Consider the following 13,406-nt stretch of genomic DNA (forward strand, 5'->3'; position numbering starts at 1 on the left):
AATTCACCTACAGAATGTTCAGACTGAAATCCCTAAAGCATAAATCTGACATGTCATCCTCTCCTAAAAAGTCTTCAAGGATTGCCTTTTGCCTCTAATATAAAATCCTAATTCTTCAGCGTAAAGCCCTCCACCACCCAGCTCCCATCTCTGTTCCTATCTATTTCATTTTTTTCACATATTCTCTGTTCTTGTCAAAATGGCATCCCCTCATATAAAACATAACGGTCTCCTGCCTCCATGTCTTTGCATAAGAGGTCCTACATGTCTTACCTCTATCTCCTTTGATTCCTTCAAAGAACAGCTCAGATTTTACCTCCAATATGAGGCCTTTCTCCATTCTCCCCAACTATTAGCATTCTTCCACTCCTGCAATTACTTTGTATTTGCTTGTGTATATTTTACTTTCCTCCTTCCCTCCCAATGGGTTGTAAGCTGCTAGAGGACCAGGTTTGTTATGCCTTTGGCAAGCTTAACCTCTCAGTGGCCCCACGTCAACTCCGTAAGGCCGTAAATCCCTGGGCAGGAGACAAAGGATAGTAGGAAAAATTCTTCTCATCAGGAGTACCTTACACCAGTCAAATCACAGGTCTGATGAGGAAGGGCGGACCCGCTAGAACAACCAATACCTGAGAGCCCTAGTAAACACAATAGTTGAAGGGACTAGGCAAGAGAAATGTCCACTCCGCGCATGCCCAAGAGAGCAAATTAAAAGCCCGCTGGTAACCTACTGCTCATTGCAGTATTATTTGCATTAATAGGCGGAGTAGGAGAGAGAGGCGCATGCGCAGCACTCTAGTCACTAAACTCTCGCATGCGCCTTAAGGAAAACATCCACATCAGTTACTATAGCGCGGTTTCTCCGTCACACAGCTGAAACATGTACCTTGATAATCCTATAAATACACCTATCTGCCTGCTCTCTTAAGAGGAGCCCGCAGGGCACCTTACACCCGAACCCTAGCTTGAACAAAAAAGTTCTGCTGTACTCGACACCCAACGACCTACATTTCTCATAATATCTATATGAAAGGAGTCTTCATCCAGCCTCAGCATCCGCTGCAATAGGCCACGAATAAAGGTTTTTTTTTTAAACTACAAAACACTGGCGACTACGGAAGGTACCGAGGAAAAAGACTACAGATACCCTCTCCCATCAGGCATAAGGTGAGAAGGCAAACGTTTTCCCTAGTGAGGCAACAAAAATTCCACGTGTAGACTACAGTCCCTCTGCTCAAGTTCGGTTGGGCTCCTTTTCTCTCCCTTTTCATCAACTTCCCTTCGTCCCTGACTTGCAGTCGCTAGCTTGTACCTCGGTATTCGTTCCCTATTCCATATTCCCTTACACTGTTACGCCTCCACTGTCTGCTGCCCGTACGTTTCTTTTCCCCCCAGACCTATTTGCTACCCAAATCCTGCATTCCCGGCCTTCGCGTTCCAGTCATCTAGACACCCCAAACACGCCTTTTCTGATTGGTTTTACGCGAACTTCCCAATCTTCCTCTTCCGTGGGCCACCCAAGAAGTTAATGAGACGTCTGGCTTAAACGAATCAACCCATTCGCCGCTGGAGCCTTCGGGAAATGTAGTTCCAGAAATTCATCCCGAACATGCGCCGTTTGAATTTGAGGCGCTTCGTAGTATCTCGGCTGGATTTCCGGCCAGGGAGCTGAGGGGGAGTCCGAGGAACAGAAGGTCTTCCTCGTCGGGGTCTTAGTGGGTAAGTCTCTAGGTTCTGGGGAAAGCTCCATTTCCCTGCTCTAGGTCGTGGTCCCGAAGGTACTGGGGCGAGGTGGGACGGAGAACTCTGGAGGGCGGCCCGGGCTTCTCCTCTGGGCCGTTGTGGAGAAGGGGGAAGGAGGAAGCTGGGGTGGGAGGGGCAGTTCCCAGCACCTTGGGGAGGGCTGGAGGGCACCACTGATAGGGGGAGGGGGAGGCCCGGAACTGCACCACACTTCGGGTTTTCTCCCTAGGGCCGCTCTGCGCTGGCCTCCCTCGCCCCATTCCCTGCACCCAGAGCCCGAAGGAGGCTCTTCTATTCCCTGTGAAAAGAAAGACCGTAGAGCGCTCGTTAATAACAACAGCCCATTTAAACCTCCTCGGTCCCTCCGGCGCTACTCCAGGGTCAGTTAGTGATTCTTATTTTACTCCTTTCCGAAGCTGAGGTTTGGGAGAAGCCTTGGGACCCAGAGCGCTTGAATTAAAGGCGGGAGTCTTCTCCACTGTACAGGAAAGAAGGGCAGCTTGTTAAGGGGCCTGCGCTTCAAGTCTACCCAGCCAGGTCTGTGGGTTGGTACCTGGTGAAGGACTCTGGGAGAGGAGTAAAGGAGAGAGCTTGTGTGTCACTTTTTTACAGTTTTCACTTTTCCTTTAGGGCTCTTGGGGACAAGTAAGACTTTACTTGAGCATTCCTGTCCAGGAACCAATCCGAAGAGAACCGTCAAGAAACTTTGAGTAGAGCCTGAGGCTAGACCCTAAGCTGAATGATGACTTCAGCTGTGGGCTGCCAGGCTTCAGCTTCACTGGAGCAGGAAGGGCTCCTGATAGTTAAGCTGGAGGAAGACTGTACTTGGGGGCAAGAAATCTCCGTTCAAAATCCTGGAACCAACCCTGAGACCTCCCACCAGTGCTTCAGACATTTCCGATACCAACAGGCAACTGGACCTCGAGAGGCGTTTAGCCATCTCCAAGAGCTTTGCCATCATTGGCTGAGGCCGGAGGTACACTCTAAGGAGCAGATCCTAGACTTGCTAGTGCTGGAGCAGTTTTTGACCATCCTACCTGGGGACATCCAGACCAGGGTGCGGGAGCAACATCCACAGAATGGAGAAGAGGCAGTGACTTTAGTAGAGGAATTGCAAAGAGAACATGGAAGATGCAGGCAACAGGTGAGAGAGCTCTTAGATGATATTTGACAGAGAAGAAGAGAATGGGCCATAAGGCAGCTTAATTTCCCCAGGAAATCAGATTAATAGAAAAAGAGAGAGAATATAGTATAGTGGAATGAGCACTGGACTTCAGAGTCAGGAGATTTGGAGTCAGTTCCTAGCTTTAGCATTCGGCTTTGTGACCATGGGCAAGTTCTTGAACATCTCTGAACTTATTTCTTCATTTGTAAAATATGTGGGGAGGTGTGCAGGGAAATAATGCTTTTTACTACCTGCTTTGCAGAGTTGTTGAGTCTTAAACCTTAAAGTGTTATGTAAATATGAGTTTTTTTGCAATTAGCCACTTGGCATATTCAGACCTAGAAAAGCAGAAGAATTACTTTCATAGGAGTCATTGCACTTTAGAGTTTTGGGGAAGAAGCAGACTTTTCTTGCACATCCCTGTTCAGGAAGGTATTTGAAGAGAAAGGCAGGAAACCTGGTGTAGGGCCGCCTTCTGGGACTGAGGCTAGACCCTGAGCTGAAAGATACTTCAGCTGAGGCTACCAGGCTTCAGCATCTAGGGAGAAGGAAGGACTCCTGCAGGTCAAGCTGGAGAAAGGCTGTATGTGGACCGCCAGATCTCTGTGCAAGACTAGGAAGGTTTAAAGCAACTTCCTTACAAAAGCCTTGTGATATAGAAGTAGTCTAGTTTTACAGATGAGGAAATTAAAGTTCAGAGAAGTTTGACTCTGACTCTACCTATAATTACCCAACTAGTAACAGAGTTGAAACTCGAATCTAATTCTTTTTTTTTTTTTTTTTTTTTTTTTTTTTTTTTTTTAAACCCTTGTACTTTGGTATATTGTCTCATAGGTGGAAGAGTGGTAAGGGTGGGCAATGGGGGTCAAGTGACCTGCCCAGGGTCACACAGCTGGGAAGTGGCTGAGGCCGGGTTTGAACCTAGGACCTCCTGTCTCTAGGCCTGACTCTCATTCCACTGAGCTACCCAGCTGCCCCCTCGAATCTAATTCTTTTGAATTAAGATCATTTGTTCTTTCCACTATGCCATGCATCAATACCCTGGCCTCTCTCTTTTCAAAGCTCATTCTCAGTGGGTCCATTGGCTTGGAAAGTAAGTTTGGCACTTCCAGCTCATTAGCTTTCAAGGCCACATCCGTTGACTTACTGAGGATGATAGAATGGGAGCAGCCAGTGAGATTGTGGAGCATTTGAGTGAGAACAATGAAGGAACATGAAACTTTTTGAACTGGAGCTAAGTCTATTTCAGTCTTAGCATTTATTTCACTATCTTCTATGTGATTTTCCAGTATGCTGGGGAATCAAAAAACCTTCAAATCATTCTTCTTTCTTGAGCCATGGGGTATGCCCTGAAGTTTACTATTTTTTAAAATCCTTATCTTCTGTCTTACAATCAATAGTATCAGTTCCAAGATAGAAGAGTGGCAAGGGGGTTGAATGACTTTGCCCACGGTCACACAGCTAGGAAGTTTCTGAGGTCAGATTTGAACCCAGGACCTCCTGTCTCTGGTCCTGGCTCTCCATTCATTGAGCCACCCAGCTGTTTCCCCCCTGTAGTTTACTATTAAAGATTTTTCCTCAGAATCCAGTACTGATACTACTTGCCATTGGCCCCTTTTGTGGTGATGAATGATCTGGGCTGGTTCCCAGGTTACAATCCATGGGCGGGGACAGGCAGTGCCTTTGGAGGAGACCTCGCTCCTGGGAGCAGCACAGGAACCACCGAACTTCAAGCTGGAGCCATCGGAGACTGAGCAGAGCCCTTGCCTTGGACTACAGGACCTGCTGGGCCCTGGCCCTAAAGGGGGGGCCCAACCCCTAAAGGAGAGGGGTGAGGAGTGGAGAATTCATCTGGGGAGAGAACTCCCAAGTGTGGGGTGGGATGTTAGGAAAAGTAACCACAAAGGGCTTATGGTTCCCCCTAAAAGGGGTGTACATTGAAAGCATATGGTTATGGGAGGAATGGGCTGCAGAAAGGAACAAATTCCTTTAGTCATTTTGACTTCAGGCAGGATTCTGAAGGTTTTAGTCAAGGACTCAAGTGGCCACAGCTATAATATTTTGGTTTTTATTTTATTTTATTTCTGGTAACTTAGGAAGGGATGGACCTGTCCTAGGATTCCCTTATTTATAAAAAAAGGGAAAGCTTTGTCTCTGGGAGAGTTGTAGGTTAAGTAAATGGGGAGAAAGGGAGTAACAGGACCTGTTGGAAATTCTGGAAGTATTCTTCTATTTTTTGGAACCAATTGGAACATAGTGTGGAACCAGTACCACTATTTAGAACAAATTTACTCTGTGTATGCCTTTGCGTCTCTTCTTTCTAGAACGTCAGCTCAGCAGAAACTGAGCAGTGGGGGAGAAATCAACTCTTTGAAAGTATAGTGTAGCATCAGAATAGGGACAAGAATGCTATTCTGATTTTTTTTGATTTGTCTCCTTCAGCATCATCCACTCCCTGGGTTTCTCTCCTTCCTTCAAAGGCAGAAAGCACTGAAGACAAAGAGACAACAGGGTCCCAGGTGATATGGCAGTTCCCATTGTTCTTCCTGAACTTCCATTCCTACTGCCTGAATGTCATCATTTCAGGGTTTCCATATCAAGTCACATGCAGAGATTCTGTATTAGGACATTACCTTTCTGTTTCATTTGTTGCCTTTATATAACTGTCATAGACCATGCATGATTCCTATATGGATCCTGCCCTCAATGCCCCTAGTTTTTCTTTTATATTTTAATACTTGAATTCTTAAAGCAGTAGGTATTGAGAAGGAATCTTTGTGCTTTTTCAGTTGCCTGTGACCTTTGAGGATGTGACAGTGTACCTCTCCCAGGAAGAGTGGGGGCATCAGGAACCTAATAAGAAGGCCCTTTCCAGGGAAGTCATACAGGAGAATTATGAGAATGTGGTCGCATTAGGTAAGAACTTCCCACCTGGAAATAAAAACGTCTGTATCTCTGACAGTGGTACCTGTCCTTTACATAGCCAGATCTCTGACACAAGTTCCCTGTGGTGCAGGAGGGGTCAGATTGAGGGAGAAGCCAGTGTAAGGTGGGGGCACTTTGGCTTGGGGCTGTAGTGCAATACAGGTTCCTGAGCCTGAGGTTAGGAGCACTGAACTGTATGGGACTTCTTAATTAAAGAATATCTAGGCCAAGGGAATTACAGACCAGATAGACAGCTGTTAATTTGGGCTATTGTATCATGGCACAACCTAGTATAGTGGAAAGAGTGCTGACCTTAGTAGTAGGATCTGGATTATCATGTTGGCTCTTTTACTTGCTATCTGTGTGACCTTAGGAAATAACATAAAAATTATATTAAGGGGCAGCTGGGTAGCTCAGTGGAGTGAGAGTCAGGCCTAGAGACAGGAGGTCCTAGGTTCAAACCCGGCCTCAGCCACTTCCCAGCTGTGTGACCCTGGGCAAGTCACTTGACCCCCATTGCCCACCCTTACCACTCTTCCACCTATGAGACAATACACCGAAGTTAAGGGTTAAAAAAAAAATTATATTAGCTGGCATTTATAGAGCACTATAAGGTTTGCAAAGCAGTTTACAAATATTTCATTTGATCCTCCTGACAATCCTATGAGATAGGTGCTATTTTTATCCCTATTTTACAGATGAAGAAACTGAAACAGACAAATTAAATGACTTGCCCAGGGTCACAGAGCTGATGAGGATCTGAGGCCAAATTTGAACTGAAGTCTACTACACAAGTTGTTTACCACAGAGGGAATTTTGATGGAGATCCTCTGATTTTAGAGCCATTGCTTTTTTTAGCTAAAACATATCTAGGCAGATTAAGCAACTGGCCCTTTGCCACACAGCTAGCTAGTAAGTGTCAGAGGCAGGATTTGTACCTATATTCTTCCTGATTCCAAATCTAGTCCTCTTCTTCATTATGTCAAACTACCTTTCAAAATTATTTCTGTATTCTTCTGTATAATGCCTAATTGCTAGGGAAATTCTTTCTGCTTATTGGACATTTGATCAGAGTTTAGAGCTAGGAATAAAAATAGGAAAGATTGAAAGAACTGGCGATAGAAAGAATTTAGGCCACCATGTTGAAGCAATGTTCTAGTTCATTCTAATTTCCATAACATCACAATTGGCTGTGGGGAAAGAGTATTGTCGATTCCCAACTCTGCTGAAAAGTAGGTGAGCTGTGGTTTTGTATTTGGCCTTTCCTTTACTATATATGGTTATAAGAGACGAGAAGCTGAAATTCTTGTGAGTAAATTATTTACTATTCCCTCTAAATTTGAAGAAATATAAAATGTGTCGTCTTTGCATCTTTTCCCAGCCATCTCAGCTGGACTAAATACAGGTATGCCTCATTCTTTAAAGTTATAGCTAATTCTGAGCAATACAATGATGTATGACAAAGAATGCCATCCACTTCCAGAGAAAGAACTGTTGGAGTTGGAATGCAGATCAAAGCATGCAATTTTTCACTTGTTTATTAAGATTTTTGTTTTGGGGTCTTGGTTTTATATAATTATTCACCTACAGAAATTGAACAATATAGAAATATGTTTTGCATGATACTACATGCATAACCCAGATTGAATTGCCTGCCAGCTTTGTGAATGGGGAGGGAAGGGAAGGAAGGAAATAGTTTGGATCATATAACTGGAAACTTATGTGGAAATTTATTACATGTAATTGGTAAAATAAAATATATTTTTAATAAAAAATAAAAATAAATAAAGAATTCAGCTAATACCTTGAATGTACTGATGGAGAATTTTTTTAAAGGATTTTATGGTAACTTCTTTAATAAAAATGAAGTATCTCTTTATTTTAATGTGTCAGGTTTGCTGCAAGTGAGCTACATCTTTAGATGAATTACTTCTCATATTTCTTTAGTGTGTCTGTTGCTAGCTTTTTTGATTGCTTTCATCTTGGTCTTCATTTCAGTTTGGAGTTCAGCATTGAACACAGCACTCCAATTAAAGGCCTAGGCAGTGATGAAGTGATCATTCTGTATTTATGCATGTTATAATCTAATTTTTTATATTCTGGTAACTTACTTTATGTTGTTTTTTAAACAGCTCCTGTGATGATTCATTTTTACCTTATCTGCTGTGAGCCACAGATAGTTTGTGTGTGTGGGGCCATCCTTAGACAAAATTAGTCTTCTTACATTTTGTACAATGAGTTTTTCTCTATATACTGTCTCCTCTTTGCATATTTATTCTACTTTCAATTTACACTTTTTCAAGGTTATTTTATATTTTAATCTAGCTCTTAAAGTACTGTCCATCATATGACTGTTACCAGTAAATGAACATATTCTAGTCTGTCAACTAAATGTCATACATTCCAGGGCAAAACTCTTCATTTTTTGTCTCAATTACTTTTTTAACATCTTCCCTGTGTGCTTTTATTGTCATTTCTCTGTACTTTGGTATTTAATTTGTACATATTTAGTGCTTTGAAAGCCTTGAAATTCAACAAAAAGGAGATTTTGGTGTATATATATAATAAGAAGTCCCAATCAGTATTCGAGTATATATGATACTAAATTTCTCAGAGGTACCTTAGATACTAATTCTATACAAATTCTGTACTGATTCTAAGGAGTAAGAAGAAAGAACTGATTTTGAATTTTGTTTTAACAGAATCTCAAATTCCCAATCAGGACCCAGTCACCCAAATAGAACAAGAGGAAAAGTCATGGGATCCCAATCTCCAGAGTGCTAAGGAACAAGGGATCTCCAAAATCCCTTATATAGGTAAGGAATAAAAAGGAACAGCTTTACAAATGTCAGGGTTTCTTTAAGCATTAATTCCTTGGGCACTTAAGACGGCAAGGCTATTCTGCTACTAAAAAGAAGTTGGTTGAAAAAGAACCTGACAGAAAATAATTCTATACACTTTGCCCACTCTCCAACCACTCTGTTTTATCCAAAAGGGCAGACATCACAAATTAAGCCTGGCAAAGAACTTCTTTCCTTAAAATTAATTATTAAGTCTACTGGGCCTTATTTGGCTTAATGTCATTCTTAATTGAATCTATTAGGTGTCTTTCTTTCTTGAACTTTTTAATGAGCACTCTTTAGGAAATTGAAACAAAATTAGCCATTTTTGGACATCTAGTGATTGATGTATATATATTAATCAGAATATCTCATTTGGATACCATTCAGTAGCTTTCTTTCCCTGTGGTCCAGAATGAAACTCTTTGGGTTTTTCCTTTATTCCAACAGAAGAGAAGAAAGAAAACAAGGCAGGGAATTCTCCTTCTGAACGTTTTGATGAAGAGCAGCCTCAAGAAATACCCTCTGGACATTCAGAAATAGAAGTTCCCTGGAGTCCTGAGCAGGGAAAATCAGAAGGACAGTGGAATCCTTCTCCAGAGGAGAAACTGGGAAAACCCACAGCTTGGGCATTGGGTTGCAGTGAATTAATAAGACCAAAGAAATCTCAGCCAGGAGAGAAACTATATAAATGTCCAGTGTGTGAAAAAAATTTCTCTAACAACTCAAATCTTATTAGACATCAGAGAACCCATACAACAGAGAGACTCTGTATGGGTTTAGAGTGTGGGGAAATTTTTGGTGGGAACCCACATTTTATTCCTCCCCATAGAGTACATCTGGGAGAAGAAGCCCACAAGTGCCTTGAGTGTGGGAAAAGCTTCAGTCAGAACACACACCTGACTAGACATCAGCGTACCCATACAGGTGAGAAGCCCTATCAGTGTAATGTGTGTGGGAAAAGCTTCTCTTGCAACTCAAACCTTCACCGGCATCAGAGAACCCATACTGGTGAGAAACCCTACAAGTGCCCTGAGTGTGGAGAAATTTTTTCTCATAGTTCTAACCTCATTAGACACCAGAGAATTCACACAGGAGAGAGACCCTATAAATGCTCTGAATGTGGGAAAGGATTCTCTCGAAGCTCACATCTTGTCATACATGAGAGAACCCATGAGAGAGAAAGATTTTACCCTTTCTCTGAATGTGGGGGAACAGTAAGTAACAGTACAACATTTATCACAAATCATGGAACCCAGAGAGGAGAGAAGAAACTCTTTAAATGTTTGACATGTGGGAAAAGCTTCAGGCAAGGTATGCATCTCACCAGACACCAGAGAATACACACTGGAGAAAAACCTTATAAATGTCCTTTGTGTGGAGAAAACTTCTCTCACAGCTCCAACCTCATTAGGCATCAGAGAATCCACACAGGAGAGAAGCCCTATACTTGTCATGAATGTGGGGACAGTTTTTCTCATAGCTCTAATCGGATTCGACATCTGAGAACCCACACTGGAGAGAGGCCCTATAAATGTTCTCAGTGTGGAGAAAGCTTTTCTCGAAGTTCTCGTCTTATGAGTCACCAGAGAACTCACACAGGCTAGAAATGGTTTGCAATTTTGACATAGCCAGATTAGCAGAAGAACTTTTATTTGCAATTGGTCTTCCCTGTCTCAGCAGACAGATCTCTACTTTGAAGAAGTTGCTTCAGAGAATTACTTTGCCAGTAGGGAAAATTTTGCCCAGCGAAGCTGAGATAGCCTCAAGCTGTGAAAAGACATTCCTGCTTCTTCTCCAGAGCCTGGGGGCAACAGGGAGAGCAGCAAATGCAGTCTATAGTGACCCCCTCAGAGAAGAATTCTGTGGTAAGTTCTCCCTGTTCCTAAGGTAAATACTTCTCAGTATACATATCCAGATTTTGATTTGGCTACCTTGCTGTGCCTATTATCTCTAATCAAATAGGATAAAGTGGGAGAAGTTTATATTTTATATCTGTCATCCTTCTCCAGAGAGACACAGCTGGAACATTTGGGCCACATGAGGCTCTGAAGCTTTCCTGGAAGGCACTGGCTCTAATTTTAGTTTGAGAAAAACATGAACAACCCAAGACAATGATCACAGCACCATTTCATCTAATAAGAATGACCACTGGAAGGGGACTTTTGTGAATTGGTTCAAAAGAGAGAGTTGGTAGTCCAAAAACCAAAGGGAAACAGCATCATGGAAGTTTCAGGTCAGTGAGAGAAATAGTAAAGGATGTGGAAGTCTGGATCAGCCTATTTTCTGCAGGGATTCTTAAGCTATTCTATTACAACATAGTTGTGGTAGAGGAAGAGCCATGCAGGAGAAAAGCCCTATATTGTTCAAGAGTTCCTGAATCTAATTGGCTTTTTCTGGGTAAGGTGTCCAGAAGCATGAGTCTGGGTTCACCAAGACAAGAAGACTTAATAGTACGGGTATATTGAGAGTCCTGGGGGATAAAGATCAGAGGATATGGACTGATTCTTCCCTACTTCTCTGAAGTTGTCCAAATTAAGTCATGGAGCATCATAGCTCCTATTGAAAATGCATTAGAATGATCAATATTAAAGGACCATAAACCTACATGACTTACAGTAATGCCCCTCCCCCAACCCCAGTATTGTTCTGCTTCCTTTGCCTTGCTTTGGGCTAATGAATCTTTCTTTGTATTGTCTTTTTAGACTGATCTGGAAAGTTCTGATAAAAATCCTAGCTATTGGATTGATTCTATGTCCACGACTAGTATATACTAGGCTAGAACAATTACAGAGGTCCATGTGTAGGTCCAATACCTGTCTTGCTCACACTGGACTTATACAAAGCCTTTAAAAGGAATGTTTTTGCCTTCTATGAACTTGGTGTAATAAAGTCAAATTTCTTTCATGTCTGGCTCCTTCTTTTAAATCTTAATAGTATTTAACCTTTTGTGAAGAAACTGAGATTTGCTCTGATGATAGACCATTTTATGATCTTTAAACAATTTCCAAGAAGAAAATTTGGATATTCCTGACCATAATCTATGAAATGTTTAAATTCCTTAAAATGATAAAAGAGAAAAGGAAAATTGGGTTCAACAGTTCAACAATCAGTGCCATGGGAGAGAATATGCCTTAGTAGGGAAGAGGGTCATATGTTTCAGTGAAGGATTTGAGGTAGATATTCCAGAGTATGTTTCCATGTTCCCAGCCCAAGAGTATCTCCTGAAGCTACCCTGAGGAATTAATCCTCAAGCAATTTATTAAAAGCTTATTGTCAGGGGCAACTAGGTGGCTCAGTGGATAGAGAGCCAGGCCTGGAGATGGGAGGTCCTGAGTTCATATCTAGCCTCAGACAATTCCTAGCTGTGTGATCCTGGGCAAGTCACTTCATCCCCATTGCCTAGCCCTTACCACTCTTCTGCCTTAGAACCAATACATAGTACTGATGCTAAGACAGAAGGCAAGAGTTTTTTTTGTTTAGTTTGTTGTTTTTTTAAAGCCTATTGTCTCTAAAGCTCTGTGCTAGGTCCTCCCTGGGGACTTCAAGACCCAAGATCAAAGTCCTTGTCCTCAAGATGCTTATAGCCAATCAGAGTAGAGACCTTCCAGGGGAAGAAAGCAATGGCAAATCCCACTGATGCTGGATATACCAAAACAGGAATCCCGCTGTTAGGCATTTTCCTTCATTTCCTCTTGCTCATCAGTGTTCTCATTGCTGTAGTTTTTCTCTGTCTTCTCTGGGTTTCTATATTAGTTAATTTTTTTCTTGTTATTCCTTTCCCCTCCTTCCTTTCGTTAGTTAATCTTCCTTCTTAATGGCTTGTTTTTCTTGTATTGATTCATTTTCATTATGCATTTAAGAGCTTTTTATGTGCAAGGTGTTGGGAGATTCAAAGAAAAAAATTTAAGTCCCTCCTCCCAAAGAGTTTGCACTTTTTCTGTGGGCTTTGGTATTTTCTTTTTCTCCGTACTTCTTTTTGATAAGCTGAATTGACCAGTGATCTCTCTGTCTTAGAGCGGGCCCCTGTACTTCTTTATACAACTGTACCTAAAATAGTTTGGGCTGAGTTTTTCCACAATATCTACTAATAATTGGTTCCCTAGGAATCCTAATAACTATGATAAGGTATGCCTATGCCACCTGAGCATAACTTTTGGTTTACAGTTGAGATGCAATCAGAGAGGGATAGTATGGAATTGTTTCTATCTTATTCTGAGTTGACATTCATCTCTTTTCTTCCTGAAACCCATTTTCAGAAAACTGGACCATGGCATATACCATCCCAGAAACATGAAAGCAAATTTTTGGAAGCCTAAGAGGAGATACATTAATGAAATGGGATTTATTTACATCAAGAAAGCAAAACCAAGCCTTTAAGAACTAGGGAAATAGAGTTGCCATGATTACTGTTAGTATGGTTTCTGCCAAAGTCCTGGCTGCATTTTATTTTATTTTATTTTTTAAATTAAGTCCATTTATTTATTTAATTAATTTGGAGTATTTTTCCATGGTTACATGTTTCGTGTTCTTTTCCTCCCCTCCTCCCACCCCTCTCCACTAGCCAATGAACAATTCCACTGGTTTTTACATGTGTCATTGATCAAGACCAATTCTATATAATTAATATTTGCACTAGGGTGATTGTTCAGAGCAGTGATTCCCAAAGTGGGCACTACCGCCCCCTGGTGGGTGCTGCAGCGATCCAGAGGAGCAGTGATGGCCACAGGTGC

The 13,406-nt window shown here is 42.0% G+C and overlaps 1 protein-coding gene across 1 annotated transcript; it reads left to right on the forward strand.

Annotated features, from left to right (window-relative positions):
• Positions 1-1,682: 1,682 nt before the first annotated feature.
• ZNF263 (zinc finger protein 263) lies at positions 1,683-11,546 on the forward strand. Its single transcript, XM_044657920.1, is given in 8 exon segments — positions 1,683-1,719; positions 2,374-2,887; positions 4,559-4,739; positions 5,351-5,427; positions 5,698-5,824; positions 8,536-8,649; positions 9,067-10,541; positions 10,686-11,546. Coding segments are annotated over 6 exon segments (2,118 nt in total). The 5' UTR covers positions 1,683-1,719; positions 2,374-2,482; the 3' UTR covers positions 10,281-10,541; positions 10,686-11,546.
• The last annotated feature ends 1,860 nt before the right edge of the window (positions 11,547-13,406 follow it).

The sequence above is a fragment of the Gracilinanus agilis genome, chromosome 1, assembly GCF_016433145.1.
Source record: "Gracilinanus agilis isolate LMUSP501 chromosome 1, AgileGrace, whole genome shotgun sequence".
Taxonomy (NCBI): Eukaryota; Metazoa; Chordata; class Mammalia; order Didelphimorphia; family Didelphidae; genus Gracilinanus; species Gracilinanus agilis.